The sequence below is a fragment of the Hyla sarda genome, chromosome 4 (genome assembly GCF_029499605.1).
Source record: "Hyla sarda isolate aHylSar1 chromosome 4, aHylSar1.hap1, whole genome shotgun sequence".
NCBI lineage: Eukaryota > Metazoa > Chordata > Amphibia > Anura > Hylidae > Hyla > Hyla sarda.
In genome coordinates, this window is record NC_079192.1 from 156,459,613 (window position 1) to 156,473,207 (window position 13,595).

The 13,595-nt window shown below is 43.4% G+C and overlaps 1 protein-coding gene across 2 annotated transcripts in view; it reads right to left on the bottom strand.

Annotated features, from left to right (window-relative positions):
• Positions 1–232: 232 nt before the first annotated feature.
• The window catches only part of LRRC49 (leucine rich repeat containing 49), a 188,266-nt gene continuing 174,903 nt past the window's right edge, over positions 233–13,595 (bottom strand). The window contains exons 16-18 of one of the 2 annotated variants that reach the window (XR_008892515.1): positions 11,663–11,813; positions 507–772; positions 249–372 (exon numbers count right to left, since the gene is read on the bottom strand). Coding sequence is in view for 1 of the 2 variants with exons in the window: in XM_056572477.1 (XP_056428452.1) it covers positions 569–772; positions 11,663–11,813 (355 nt within the window). In the remaining variant the exon portion in view is untranslated. Of the gene's footprint in view, positions 773–11,662; positions 11,814–13,595 lie in introns of both variants that reach the window. The other variant, XM_056572477.1, reaches the window with a different exon arrangement.

Genomic DNA, 13,595 nt, shown 5'->3' on the forward strand with positions numbered 1-13,595 from the left:
CACATGTCTGCACATGTAAAGGATTTTACTTGCTGATAAGCATGAATAACAATAAATGATGATGGTTTTCAACATGAACCCTCACTTTTCTTGTTAAAATAGATTTGAGATATGGCAGTGAAAAGGATTTAATATATAGAATTTGCATTTTTTATATTCTTCTGCAGTTTAGAGGGCATGCACTAAATAATGAGAACCAAAAACACAAACAACACTCAAAGAATGTTACAAAAGAGAATTTATTTTTGCTTCTGTTCAAAATTAAAAAAAAAGGATCAAAAAAGCTACATTTATTGAAAGTTAATCGATGGAAATCTGGTTTCTTCCATGTGTTCTTGAAGTAATAGAAGACAATTAAGGATCATGGCTTGCCTGGTAATAAACAAACCCGAGTAATTTGGTGTCAAACTAATTCAATTCTGTAATACTGAAACTGCTATAAAATAGAAAGATGCAGTAGGTGCAAAAGGAAAACTGAATATACAGTTAAAAGTACCAAACCATACCGTGCCTGGTCTCCATGCCTCATCTCAAACTGAACTGTGCAAATGTATTGGTGCAAGGAAGGCTACTTTTGTTCAGAGATTCTGTGCAAGCACTGCTTCATGTAGGAGTTCTTATCTCGGACCTCAATTACTGCATCTCTGACCAGTTCAATGAACATTTGAGGCCACAATTTCTGCAGAGACTCATTCTTCAGGCTGATTTCATTTGCTTCATTCACTAGGTCCTTCACGTAGGCCTGACAGAAGGCTTTCTTCTCTGTCAGCTCCTGTATAGGGATTTTACAATTATAAATAGGCAAGTAAGTTTAAGTATAATATAAATTCAATAGACAAAGTCATTTGTATTACTTTGTTCTTAAAACAGAACTTCAGCCAAATGAAATTACCTCTATATAGCTGCACATGCCAAACTTATATAACGTTGTAATGTACAAGTGTAATCTTTGCTGAGCACATACCCTGTTTCTCTCAGCTTTTCCTTCAGTTCTGTAGTTCTTAGCACAGGCTAACTGTCATCTCCAGGGGGTAGACAACACATCACTTTGCAATGTCACACTCCCTTTTACTCAGCTCTCAGAGAACGCTTCAGTGTGTGATTGTCCCTGATTGGTTGAGGCGCACACACCTCCCTCATCTATATTGACTGCTTCTCTGAACATGTGACCTGCTCAGCTCTCTGAAGGCAGGTCATTTATTGAAGTTTTCATTTCTGCCAAATATCACCTTTAAAGATGCACTAATATACCATATAGGCTGTCCATACAGCTGCTATTAGGTCTGCAGAAAGAGGGTGCCCAGCTCTGTTGGGTCTCATTGACAGATTTCCGTTAAGACCTCATTCACTTTGCTAAAAGGGGGCTGTGAACCTGAGTAGGACTCACCTCAGATCATGGAAAGGGCATGAAGAGGAAAGCAAATACTAGGACCTTCTGTCCTGGGTGGAAAACCCAGTAATTTTATTTTATTTTTTTTATCTCTGCTATGGAGCTCAATGTATACGAATAATATTAAGTAGCAGAGGAAAACAAAAATTCTCCAAGAAGGAGCTGAGATGCTGTTTCCGTAAATATGGGTGAATAAACATTACACTAGAACTCTGCATTGCGATCCTGCAGGTTCCGCAGGACCCCGTAAATAACTTTTGGATGGTAATGAAGTCACAGAACAATCATGTGGATTCTGCAAAATCCAGGGCACTCCTGGATAATGAAATTGGACAAGGGGGTGATGAAATGGTAGAAAGGGGCGTGATAAAATGGTTCAAGGGGGTAATGAAATGACACAGGGGGTACTATTTCTTAAAGCTGCAACAAAATGTTTGCAAAAGTGGATGGGACTGGACACATGTTGCAGGAGTGGAAAACACACCTTGCGGGAGCAAGTGGTAATGGGCAGAAATCCAGCGGGAGCAGGATAAACAAAACAGTCCCGCAGAGGGCTCTACATCCCACTTCAATTTATTCATCAGGTTGCTGTCTTATTTTATTAAAGTTATAAGCTTTTAGCAAGGGAAAAATATGGTTAAAGATAAATAGATTTATACAGTGGATCAATTGTTTCTTTTAAGTTGGGTTCTCTGAGGCCCTGGAAATGAGGAGGGGCTATTAGAACAAGATATACAGTGGGGCAAAAATGTATTTAGTCAGCCAACAATTGTGCAAGTTCTCCCACTTAAAGGGAATGTGTCACTTTTTAATTTTTTTTATGCATGAATAAAATTATTGTATAAAATTATTTACGTTAATATGTGTATGTGATGCAAGAGTAATGTAGTTTACATGTTATTCAATTATAATGTTTTTACTCTGGGCGGCCATGTTATAGAAGTCCTGAAGAAAGCGCTCTGTTGTCGGCTGCTTTGGGACCTATGTCACCCTCCCCAGCTGGCTCCTGTGGTTACCGGGCTGTCGCCAGCGAACAGCTGAAGGCTGCGGGGAGCCGACAGCCCAGTGACCATTCAAGCCCCTACGAGCTCCTCTCCTCCAACCTAGCCCCCCCCCCGTACTCCTCTCCTCCACCCTAGCCCCGACTCTGCTCCTCTCCTCCACCCTAGCCCGCCCCCCGTGCTCCTCTTCTCCATCCTAGCCCCCCCCCCGTACTCCTCTCCTCCACCCTTGCCCCACCCGTGCTCATCTCCTCCACCCTAGCCCCCTCCCATGCTCCTCCACCCTAGCCCCCCCCCCCAGTGCTCCTCTCCTCCACCCTAGCCTCCTCTCGCCCGTCAGTACCTGTCACTGTCTGTCTTGCTGGCTGTGTAATAAGAGCAGCAGGGGATTGTACTGCCCAGACTTGAGGGGAAAGGTGAGGAGGGGGGAATGTGGCAAATGGTCAGTAGGCAGGCGGCAAGGAGCAAGGTCAAGTCATGGAGCAAAGGATCAGATTCACGGCAAGGCAATAACAGGAATGCTTTCTCTCAAGCTAACAAAGGTCCGACGGGAAGTGGGGAAAGTGGAGGAATTTATAAACGAGTCATAGGTGAATTACACTAATGAGCACACTGGCCCTTTAAATCTTAAAGCTCCAGTGCGCGTGCCCTAGTGGAAGGGGACAAGCGCCGGAGCAGAGAGGCGGGGGCAGGAGAAGCACCAGGTGAGTGACAGACTGAGGCTCATATGTGGGCGCCTCCCGCGATGCGAGTCCCAGCCCCGCCGTCAGCAGAAGGTAATGGGACCATGCGCTCACGGCCAGTGTGTGCGGCCAGAGCGCATAACGTAACACAAATTTCCCTCCGCCCTCTCTTTTTGCATACAGACACAAGAGGAAGGTGCAGACAAGCAATGCCACAGTTTGCAGCAAGTCCTTTGTTTTCACCAGATTCCTCATGTTAGCTCCCTCTGGAGTGGCCTAGCCAGTCTCCAGATCTCAACCCCATAGAAAACCTTTGGAGGGAGTTGAAAGTCCGTGTTGCCCAGCAACAACCCCAAAACATCACTGCTGTAGAGGAGATCTGCATGGAGGAATGGGCCGAAATACCAGCAACAGTGTGTGAAAACCTTGTGAAGACTTATTTTCCACCATAATTAGCAAATAAATTCTTAAAAAATCAGACAATGAGATTTTTTGGATTTTTTTTCTCATTAGGTCTCTCATAGTTCAGGTATACCTATGATGAAAATCACAGGTCTCATCTTTTTAAGTGGGAGAACTTGCACAATTGGTGGCTGACTAAAAACTTTTTTGTCCCACTGTATAGAAAGGATATCAGGATAAGATACAAGTAAGAGATATGAGGACGAAATATGAGATCCGGATATCAGGACTAGCTATGAGGACAAAATATGGGGTCAGGATATGAGGACGGGCTATCAGGACAAAGGAGTCATTGTTGCTTTTAGGTTTAGGTAGTAAGACTGGGCAACACTGAGTACTCAGCTGTGAATTAGAAATTGATGTATAGTTTTCTGCCAGCTGATTGAAACTGTACCTGCAGTAAATACATAATTTTTGGTGACCATTTAATAAAACATGATTATCAGCAGAAATTAGTGATACATTTCTGATGGGGCAAACTATGGGGCTCCTGGAACTCCATGTAATATATACCATTATATTTCTTCACAGTTTGTTAAAAATGAGTCACCCATCTAATATTCAGCCACAGCATCCAATGTTAACACATATGAGAAGTACAGTTCAGTTTAACAGGATTATCTATTTAACAAGGACGTCTTGCATATTTCCAAAATAATACATAGTTTCTTATGCTTAATATTTTTTGCCTAAATTTGTCTGATAATTGAATTATTTATATTGTATCTGAAGTAATTAGACAAAAAAACTAAGTCAATGAAGTGGGATTTGTTTTGTTCCTGCCTAAAAGCATTAGATCATGACTTGGATCATCTCTCATGAGCGTGAGAATTGACGTTGAAAATATATAAACTCCTTTCCAGCAAATTATTATGTTAAAAAGTACATTTGTTCTTTTCAAATAAACCCAACTGGGGATCCTCATTAACTGAGCTTTTTGTGGCAAATCATATTTAGTTTGCTGTTTTATTGCTGATAAAGAACAGGACTTAGCAGGTTTTTCTAGGACTCAAGAATGTGAAAGAAAAAAACAAACAGACGGCTGTAGAAAGATGTAATATATAAAGGAATATGCACTATATGAAGGAAATACTATTTACATCTATCTATATTTTAATATAGCCTAAGTGGCTTATTACTGATTTTTATGACCTCTGAAAAACAATGTGCTAAATGCTCATGGATATACCAAATAAGATTGTTGGGTTTTCATTCTTCTATTTCATTTCCATTTTGGGTTATCTTACAAAATCTTACTATCCAGATGTGGTGGATCTGAAGCAAGAAAATCTGAAACAAATTACTGTTCAGTGATAGTGGATGTGTGCAACATACACACCTTCTCAGCACATGGCCTGTGCTCACCTTCCAATTATTTTGCAAACTATGTAAAAAATTCACCCAATACCCCAGATACTCACTGCCAACACCTACCTAGTTCTTTGTGTAAAAGTACCCAACATACACACACACGCGCTGCTTTTCTACAGTCAAAGTATTCTAAGAAAGGGTATAGACTGTTTAGCTCATACAAGGAACAAACTAATATTTGGAGACCAAATATTTTAAACGTGATATAAAAAAGTACAGTGCTTACAAAAGTATAAAAAAAAGGCCTAATTTATAGAGGGGCAGGTCACTGAGGCATCTGTGAAAGTCTTTGTCTCACACACTGATATATATGCCAGCTATGAGCTGATCCCACTATTATGTCTGTCTATAATGTAACTATAATGTAAAGTTGTTGGCTGGGCAGTATATATATGTCTATATTGTATATAAATTGTGGCTGGAAAAAATATATTTTTTTTTTCCACTACTCTGGTGCTCCGGCAGAAAAAAGATGGCAGACACTCCTTTTTTTTTCCTGCCCTGGGGTCTTTGCCTCTGTCCCCCCTCCCTTTACAACACACCTCTTGCAGGGATAGCACAGGGCAAGGCAGGAAGCCTACGTCACTTGCTGAAGTCCTGCCCAACAAGCAGGACATTTACTCGCTGTAGAGGAGCTTTTGCAGCCCTCAGAAGCGGCGCTAAGTTAAGCAACCTGGTAAGAAACATCGTGGCAGGGGGAGAGCTGGTGTGCTGGAGTTGTGCTAAAAAAAAAGGGGGGGGGCGGTTGTTGTTAGAGGAGCGTGGCGTCAAACATATCGAGCAAAAACATGTAGTGAGGGAGAGTAATACAAAACATGGCGGACAGTGGGGGGGGCGGGGGCTAGTGTGGAGGTGATGTTCTGGAGTGAATGGAAGCAGTGGTGAGGTAGGTGAATGGAAGCAGTGACAAAGGGGGTTAATGGAAATAGTGGCAGGGTAGGTGAATGGGAGCAGTGGCAAGGAGGGTGAATGGAAGCATTTGCAGGGAGGGTGGGGGTGAATGGAAGCAGCGGCAAGGGGGTGGGGGTGAATGGAAGCAGTGGCAGGGGGGTGGGGTGAATGGAAGCACTGGCAGGGGGGTGGGGTGAATGGAAGCAATATCAGTGGGGGTGAATGGAGGAAATAGCAGTGGGGGGTGAATGTAGGCAATAGTGGTGTGGGGGGTGAATTGAGGCAATAGCGCTGGGAGGCAGGAGGCAATGTGGGTGGCCTAGAAGCAATGTAAGTGGCTGAAAGCAATGTGGGAGGCAATGTGGGTGGCTGGAAGCAAAAGGTGTGAATGGTTGGTTGGCTGCAGGTGATAGTATTGGGTGGCTGGCTGGAACTCTAGAGGCAATAATGATGAGTGGGTTGCTGGGAGTCGAGGCAATAGAGGAGCATGGAGGCAATAGTGGTGGGTGGGTGGGTCGCTGGGAGCCTGGAGCCAATAGGGGAGTCTGAAGGCAATAGTGGTGGGTGGGTGGCTGGGAGTCTGGAGACAATAGTGGAGCATGGAGGCAATAGGGGAGTCTGGAGGCAAAAGAGGTGGGTAAGAGGCTGGAGGTAATAGGGGTGAGGGAAAATCTGGAGGCTTTTGGAGGAACTGTGTGTTTGTGAGGTTGGAGGCATTGTGTATGTGTGTATAAAAGGGGCAGGAGGCATTTGGGGGGGGGTTGCTGGAGGCATTGTGTGTGTGTGTTAGAGAGAGGTTGAGGCATTTGGGGGGGGAGACTGGAGGTATTGTTGGTATTGCTGGAGGCACTGTGTGTGTGTGTGTGAGTCTGATGGAGGCATTGTGTGTATGAGGCTGTTGGAGGGATTGTGTGTGAGGTTGCTGAAGGCATTGTGTGTGTGAGGCTGCTGGAGGCATTGTGTGTGTGAGATGCTGCTGAAGGCATTGTGTGTGAGGCTGCTGGAGGCGTTGTGTGCGAGGCTGCTGGAGGCGTTGTGTGTGAGGCTGCTGGAGGCGTTGTGTGTGTGAGGCTGCTGGAGGCATTATGTGTGAGTGCGTGAGGCTGCTGGAGGCATTGTGTGTGCGTGTGAGACTGCGGGAGGCATTGTGCGTGTGAGACTGCTGGAGGAATTGTGTGTGTGTGAGGCTGCTAGAGGCATGATGTGTGTGTGAGGCTGCTGGAGACATTGTGTGTGTGAGGCTGCTGGAGGCATTGTGTGTGTGAGGCTGCTGGAGGCATTACGTGTGTGTGCGTGAGGCTGCTGGAGGCATTGTGTGTGTGTGTGAGACTGCTGGAGGCATTGTGTGTGTGTGTGTGAGACTGCTGGAGGCATTGTGTGTGTGAGGCTGCTGGAGGCATTGTGTGTGTGAGGCTGCTGGAGGCATTGTTTGTGAGGCTGCTGGAGGCATTACGTGTGTGTGCGTGAGGCTGCTGGAGGCATTGTGTGTGTGTGTGTGTGTGAGACTGCTGGAGGCATTGTGTGTGTGAGGCTGCTGGAGGCATTGTGTGTGTGAGGCTGCTGGAGGCATTGCGTGTGAGGCTGCTGGAGGCAGTGTGCGTGCGTGAGGCTGCTGGAGGCAGTGTGCGTGTGTGAGGCTGCTGGAGGCAGTGTGCGTGTGTGAGGCTTCTGGAGGCAGTGTGTGAGGCTGCTGGAGGCATTTTGTGTGTGAGGCTGCTGGAGGCAATGTGTGTGTAGGCTGCTGGAGGCATTTTGTGTGTGAGGCTGCTGGAGGCAATGTGTGTGTAGGCTGCTGGAGGCATTTTGTGTGTGAGGCTGCTGGAGGCAATGTGTGTGTAGGCTGCTGGAGGCATTGTGTGTGTAGGCTGCTGGAGGCAGTGTGTGTGTGAGAGGCTTGAGGTATTTGTTGGAAAAAGGGGGGGGGGGTGGATGATGCTGGAAAAGTGCGGAGCCCAATACGTTTTGTTTGCAGCTTCAGCGATGAAGAGTCTTCACTGGCAGAAATGAACATGTTGGTCCGGGTCAGATGGAGGAAAAAAAAAGGAAAGATACCGTCTCAGATCAGAGAAGATTCCATCTTTGAGTCCTGCATATAGCAGCACTGTAATCTACATAGCCAACAGATCTATAGGTATTGTGGAATGTTTCTTTTTAGCCATTTTTTGTCGAACGTCGAAAATTAATATACATACACTCAGGGAGGGGGTCATTAAACAAAAAATAAAACATACTTTCGTCTCTCCTGTGCTGCCCCGGGTCTCAAGGAGCTAAGGTACCGGTCAGGTTCTGCAACAGGATGTCATAAGCCTGTACAGCCAAATAGTGGCTGCAGTTGTGTCTCTCTACAGTCACTGATTGGCTGAGTGAGTCTGTGACAACAAGTCCCTGAACCCGCAAGCACCGCACTGGAGGGTCCAGAGCTCCATGAGGAGGTCACGCCACCTCTACACAAATGCTGATGTGGTGTCCCAGTACCGCATTCTATACGGTACCTATTTATGTATTTACGTATGACTAAGGCTGCTGAGTGCGGCTGAAACGCGTCACCTTGTCATCACCCACAGTTACCGCTGAATAAATATCGTATTGCTTGACATCCTGCTCTGGACAACTCCATTTCTTTCCACTGGTACCTATTTATGTATGGGACCCCATAGCCAGAGTCCCTAGGACGTAGGGATCCCTGTCATCCAGACTACCCCTAGTCGCCTCTCCTCTAGTTTATAGATCAGTAATTTATTCACAGGTTAATGTAAATAGGATAACATGTGTAAATAAATGGTTAATTACTTGTTTCCATTAGCGTTGCAGGACCTGCGGGTCATGTGACTACGTGAACTCTATGGTATTAAGTTTAAGGACCTTTGGAGGCCCTGTGACGTAAGCAATCCCATTACACCATGTAATGGTGAATGGCAGATGTTCGGACCAATCAAATTCGCCACACCCCCTACCCATATAAGGGAGCGGCGGCCATCTTCTCTCTCTCTTGTTCCTGGGCTTTCATGAGAGAAGGACCTGTACAGCAACTAACGCAGCGAGTTAGGCCCGAGCCTTGCGGCAACGGCTGAACAATCATAATTATAGAGTGTATCAATTCCCAGACACTCTGCAGCATCACCGGACCTAATAATTCCCCTAAATCCGGATGGATCTGCAAATCTCTTCCTAAATTCAGAGACCGTAAAATTAGCGCAAGCTCCGCAACGACTGTCAGTCACTAAGTAACCTAAGGACTGTTTGTATGAGACTGTTACTGTGCCGTGGATATTGCAAGCACTTCAGTAAAGGTTATTCAAGTTCAAGTTCTATCTCTTTGTGGACCTTCAGTTATTTTATGCACCTATCGTTACTGGGAAGGGCGGCGATAGGCCGGAACATTGATTCAGCATACCAGCCCTCAGCCTGGCGTCACGAACTATAGGGTTAACATTAACCCCTCATATACCGATACCATACCACCACTACCATACACCCCCCAAGGGCTACCACACTGAAAACCAGCAAGTTTTTGAGCAAATGAGCCTTGCGGAATTATTTGTAGGGTTCACACTACGTTTTTGCCATACTGTTTTCAATCCATTTTTCTAAAGAAAACCGTATGGCAAAAAAAACGAATAAAACAGTATGGAAAAAAGTAAAACGTATGCGTTTTTAAACAGTATACTGTTTTTAAAAGTGCATACAGTTCCGTCAGTTTTTATTGAAAAAAAACCCATACGTTTTTGAAAATTTTGTCCATTTTTAATGGGAGGGGTCTTGGGTGGGGACTTTAGGATTCACATGCGCATGTGCAAAGTAAAAACGTATACCTTTTTTTCGTATGGAACCGTATACATGTGCGTTTCCCATTGACGTCCATGTTAATAAAAAACGTATGCGGTTGCAGTACGGTTTTTAAACCGGAGTCAAAACCGTGGTTGACCATGATTTTGTCTCCAGTTTAAAAACTGTACTGCAACCGCATACTTTTTTTTTAACATGGACGTCAATGGGAAACGCACATGTATACGGTTCCATACGGGAAAAACGTATACGTTTTTACTTTGCACATGCGCATTTGAATCCTAAAGTCCCCACCCAAGACCCCTCCCATTAAAAATGGACAACATTTTCAAAAACATATGGGTTTTTTTTCAATAAAAACTGACGGAACTGTATGCACTTTTAAAAACAGTATACTGTTTAAAAACGCATACGGTTTACTTTTTTCCCATACTGTTCCATCCGTTTTTTCCCATACGGTTTTTGATAGAAAACGTATGCGGGAACCGTAGTTGAAAAACGTAGTGTGAACCCAGCCTTAGACATGAATGAACAGAATTACACAGTAGATGGAAAAAGTTAAAAAGAATCTGTAAAGATGGAATTTACCACAGTAGGGGAATGTGTGTACTCTGGCTTAAGACAGTGAGTGCTTCTTCCAAGATTAAAAAAAAAAAAAAGAAAAAAAAAAGATAATTTTTTGGAAGATTACAATGATATAACAACTTACATGAATAGTCTGATGAATAGGACTTGGATGAATAGCTCTGGCGATAGATTATCTAGCTGTGACCTCATTCATTCAGATGACTGTGTAAGCATAGCCCAGCAATGTTTATTTCGTCTATTTAAACTTGGTATTTATTAAACTAGCACAGACACAATGCAGTATGTCTCTGTGTTCCCATAGTTGTTTTTATGTATAGCATTTTGGCTTTGTATTTATTGTTTGTGATTTTGTTCTTACATTTCCTTTCTTTTCTGTGTTTTCTGTTCTGTGCGTGTACTGTCCTTATATTACCCTGGTAACATTGTAATTCTTTGTTGAGGTCCTTTTTCTTGGAAAATAAACTATAACAAACAATTTGCCTTTCCTTTTTTTTTTTTTAACAAATGAGCTAGATTTAAAAGGGTTTGACCACCTTTTAATACCTTTTTCTAAAACTATTCTAATGATTCTGAGTAAATCACTTACAGATACATAATTCATAATACATATTCCTACATATTCAATACATATTCCTATTTGGCAGCATACGGCTCCTCCATCTATAACACGCTCAGCTATAGAGGAGCAAGTGACAATACACATCACTCTGCCTCCTCCACTGTGCCTGTGCTCCTTGTTTGTCCGCTGTATACTACTATGGAGGAGGCAGAGGTGGTACATACCTTTAATCCTTACATTTGACCTTGGTGTTTTGGTTTTATTTCTATATCTAGAAGAGTGACTGTGTTTTAAAAAAATAAATAAACAGATTTTTTTTTTTAAGTGCAAAGTGGCCATATCTTCTTAAAGGGGTACTCTGGCCCTAGGACATCTTATCCCCTATCCAAAGGATAGGGGATAAGATATCTAATGGTGGGAGTCCCGCAGCTGGGGACCCCACAATCTCTCATGCAGGAGGGGGCATGACAGAAAAAGAACATGTTTTGGTGATAATAACAATTATTTGTGAGCCCCTTTTTCCTGCAGCCTCCAGACTGATACAATACAAAACTATACCATTGTTTGGCACACTAGAGTAGGCCAGCAGTTGTTGCTTCCTGTCACCAGCTGAGAAGTCCTGCATAATAAAGCTATACAAGGATAAAACTACATCCAGTACTGTTAAACAGCATTTTTTTCCTTTGGGTACCTACATTACCAGTTGTGAGTAAGCATGACAATGGGGTTTATCAGTGAAAACCGAAATGTTGATCTCACTCTGGCTACTGCTTTCATTTTTTACATTCTGTAACCCATTTCAGAGAAATGACAATGGGATTCCAATTATTTGGCTATATCTTCTTTCTTCTATGCATTAGTTTTAATTAGAGAAATGACTTATTCCCTCTTAGAAAGTAATGCAGGTAATTCTAACAATGCACCAATTTACCTCTAGCTTCTCATTCAGCAGATCCTGTGGAATGTATTGCAAAGCTGCTCGGGTTGGGGTTTCCCCAGTTCTCTTATTGTCATTACTTTCTTCAACACCTATTGGAATTTTCTTGGACTTTGTTTCTAGTAGATGATGGAATGTTTTCTTTCTATAAAATACACATAGAAATTAATGTTAAAGCGGTACTGTAGACATAAAAAAAAAATTCAAATCAACTGGTGCTAAAAAATTATACATATTTGTAAATTACTTCTATTTAAAAACCTTATGCCTTCCAGTACTTATCAGCTGCTGTATGCTCCAGAGAAAGTTATGTTTTTCTTTCTAGTTTGACCACAATGCTCTCCGCTACCACATCTGTCTGTATAGTAAATCTCCATAGTAAACCTCTCCTTCCCCAACAGTTCCTGACCCAGAGAGGAGTGTCAGCAGAGAGCACTGTGGTCAGATTGTAAAGAACTACATTTCCTCTGGAATATTCAGCAGCTGATAAGTAATGGAAGGATTAAGATTTGTAAATAAAAGTAACCTGCAAATCTGTTTAACTTTCTGTCACCAGTTGATTTAAAAAAACATTTTTTCCTCTGGAGTACCGCTTTAATAATATCTACATGCACATAAGTGTCTAAAATATTAACTGAGCAGCTGTAGCACAAAGAAAAAGAAGAAAGTTATAATTAAATCAATCCTAAGAACCCAACCTTAAAGGGGTACTCCACCCTAGACATCTTATCCCCTATCCTTTGGATAGGGGATAAGATGTCAGATCGCCGCGGTCCCGCTGCTGGGGACCCACGGGATCTCAGCTGCGGTACCCCACTATCATTACTGCACAGAGCGCGCTCACTCTGTGCGTAATGACGGGCGATACAGGGGCCGGAGCATTGTGACATCACGGTTCCGCCCCTCATGACGTCACTACCCGCCCCTTTAATGCAAATCTATGGGAGGGGGTGTGATTGTCATCACGCCCCCTCCCATAGACTTATATGGAGGGGGCAGGCCGTGACGCCATGAGGGGGCAGAGCCAAGACGTCCCGATGCTCCAGCCCCTGTATTTCCCGTCATTACGCACAGAGCGAGTTTGCTCTGTGCAGTAATGATAGCGGGGTGCCGCAGCAGAGCTCCCGGGGGTCTCCAGCAGCGGACCCCGGCGATCTGACATCTAATCCCCTATCCTTTGGATAGGGGATAAGATGCTAGGGGTGGAGTACCCCTTTAAGGTGTTGATCGACGCTACAAAAAAAAAAAAAAAAGAAAGAACATAAAACAAGCAGCAGGAAACATTATTAACCCCTTAAGGACTCAGCCCATTTTCACTTTAAGGACGCAGCCAATTTTATTTTGCATTTTTTTTCCTCCTCGCCTTCTAAAATTCAGAACTCTTTTATATTTCCATTCCCAGACCCATATGAGGGCTTGTTTTCTGCGTGACCAGTTGTACTTTGTAATGACATCACTCATTTTACCCTAAAATGTATGGTAAACCCAAAAAACTATTTTTTGTGTAAAAAATTTGGGAAAGAAGGGAAGAAATCCTTCTAACCACTCCTGAACAAAGCAGAAGCGAAACACGTAGGAGGGTAAGGAAATATTGGACCATTTACTTTGGTGATTTCACCTTGTTAGGCTGCATTCACATCTCGTTTTTTGCAATATGGTTCCCGTATTAGGTTTTTTGTTAAAAAAAAACGTATGTCTCAAAACCGTACCGAACCGTATACAACCGTGTACAACAGTATATACCTCTGTACGGTTTTAAACCGTATACGGTTTGAAAACGGATGTCCGGTTGCATACAGTTTAATAAGTTTTTTCGAAAATTCTATTTTTGGGAAGAACTTTCGGCGTGCACTGCGCATGTGCAAACTGCAAAACCGGATTGTGCAAACCAGATGGAACCGTACGCACATACGGTTTAGTACGGTTC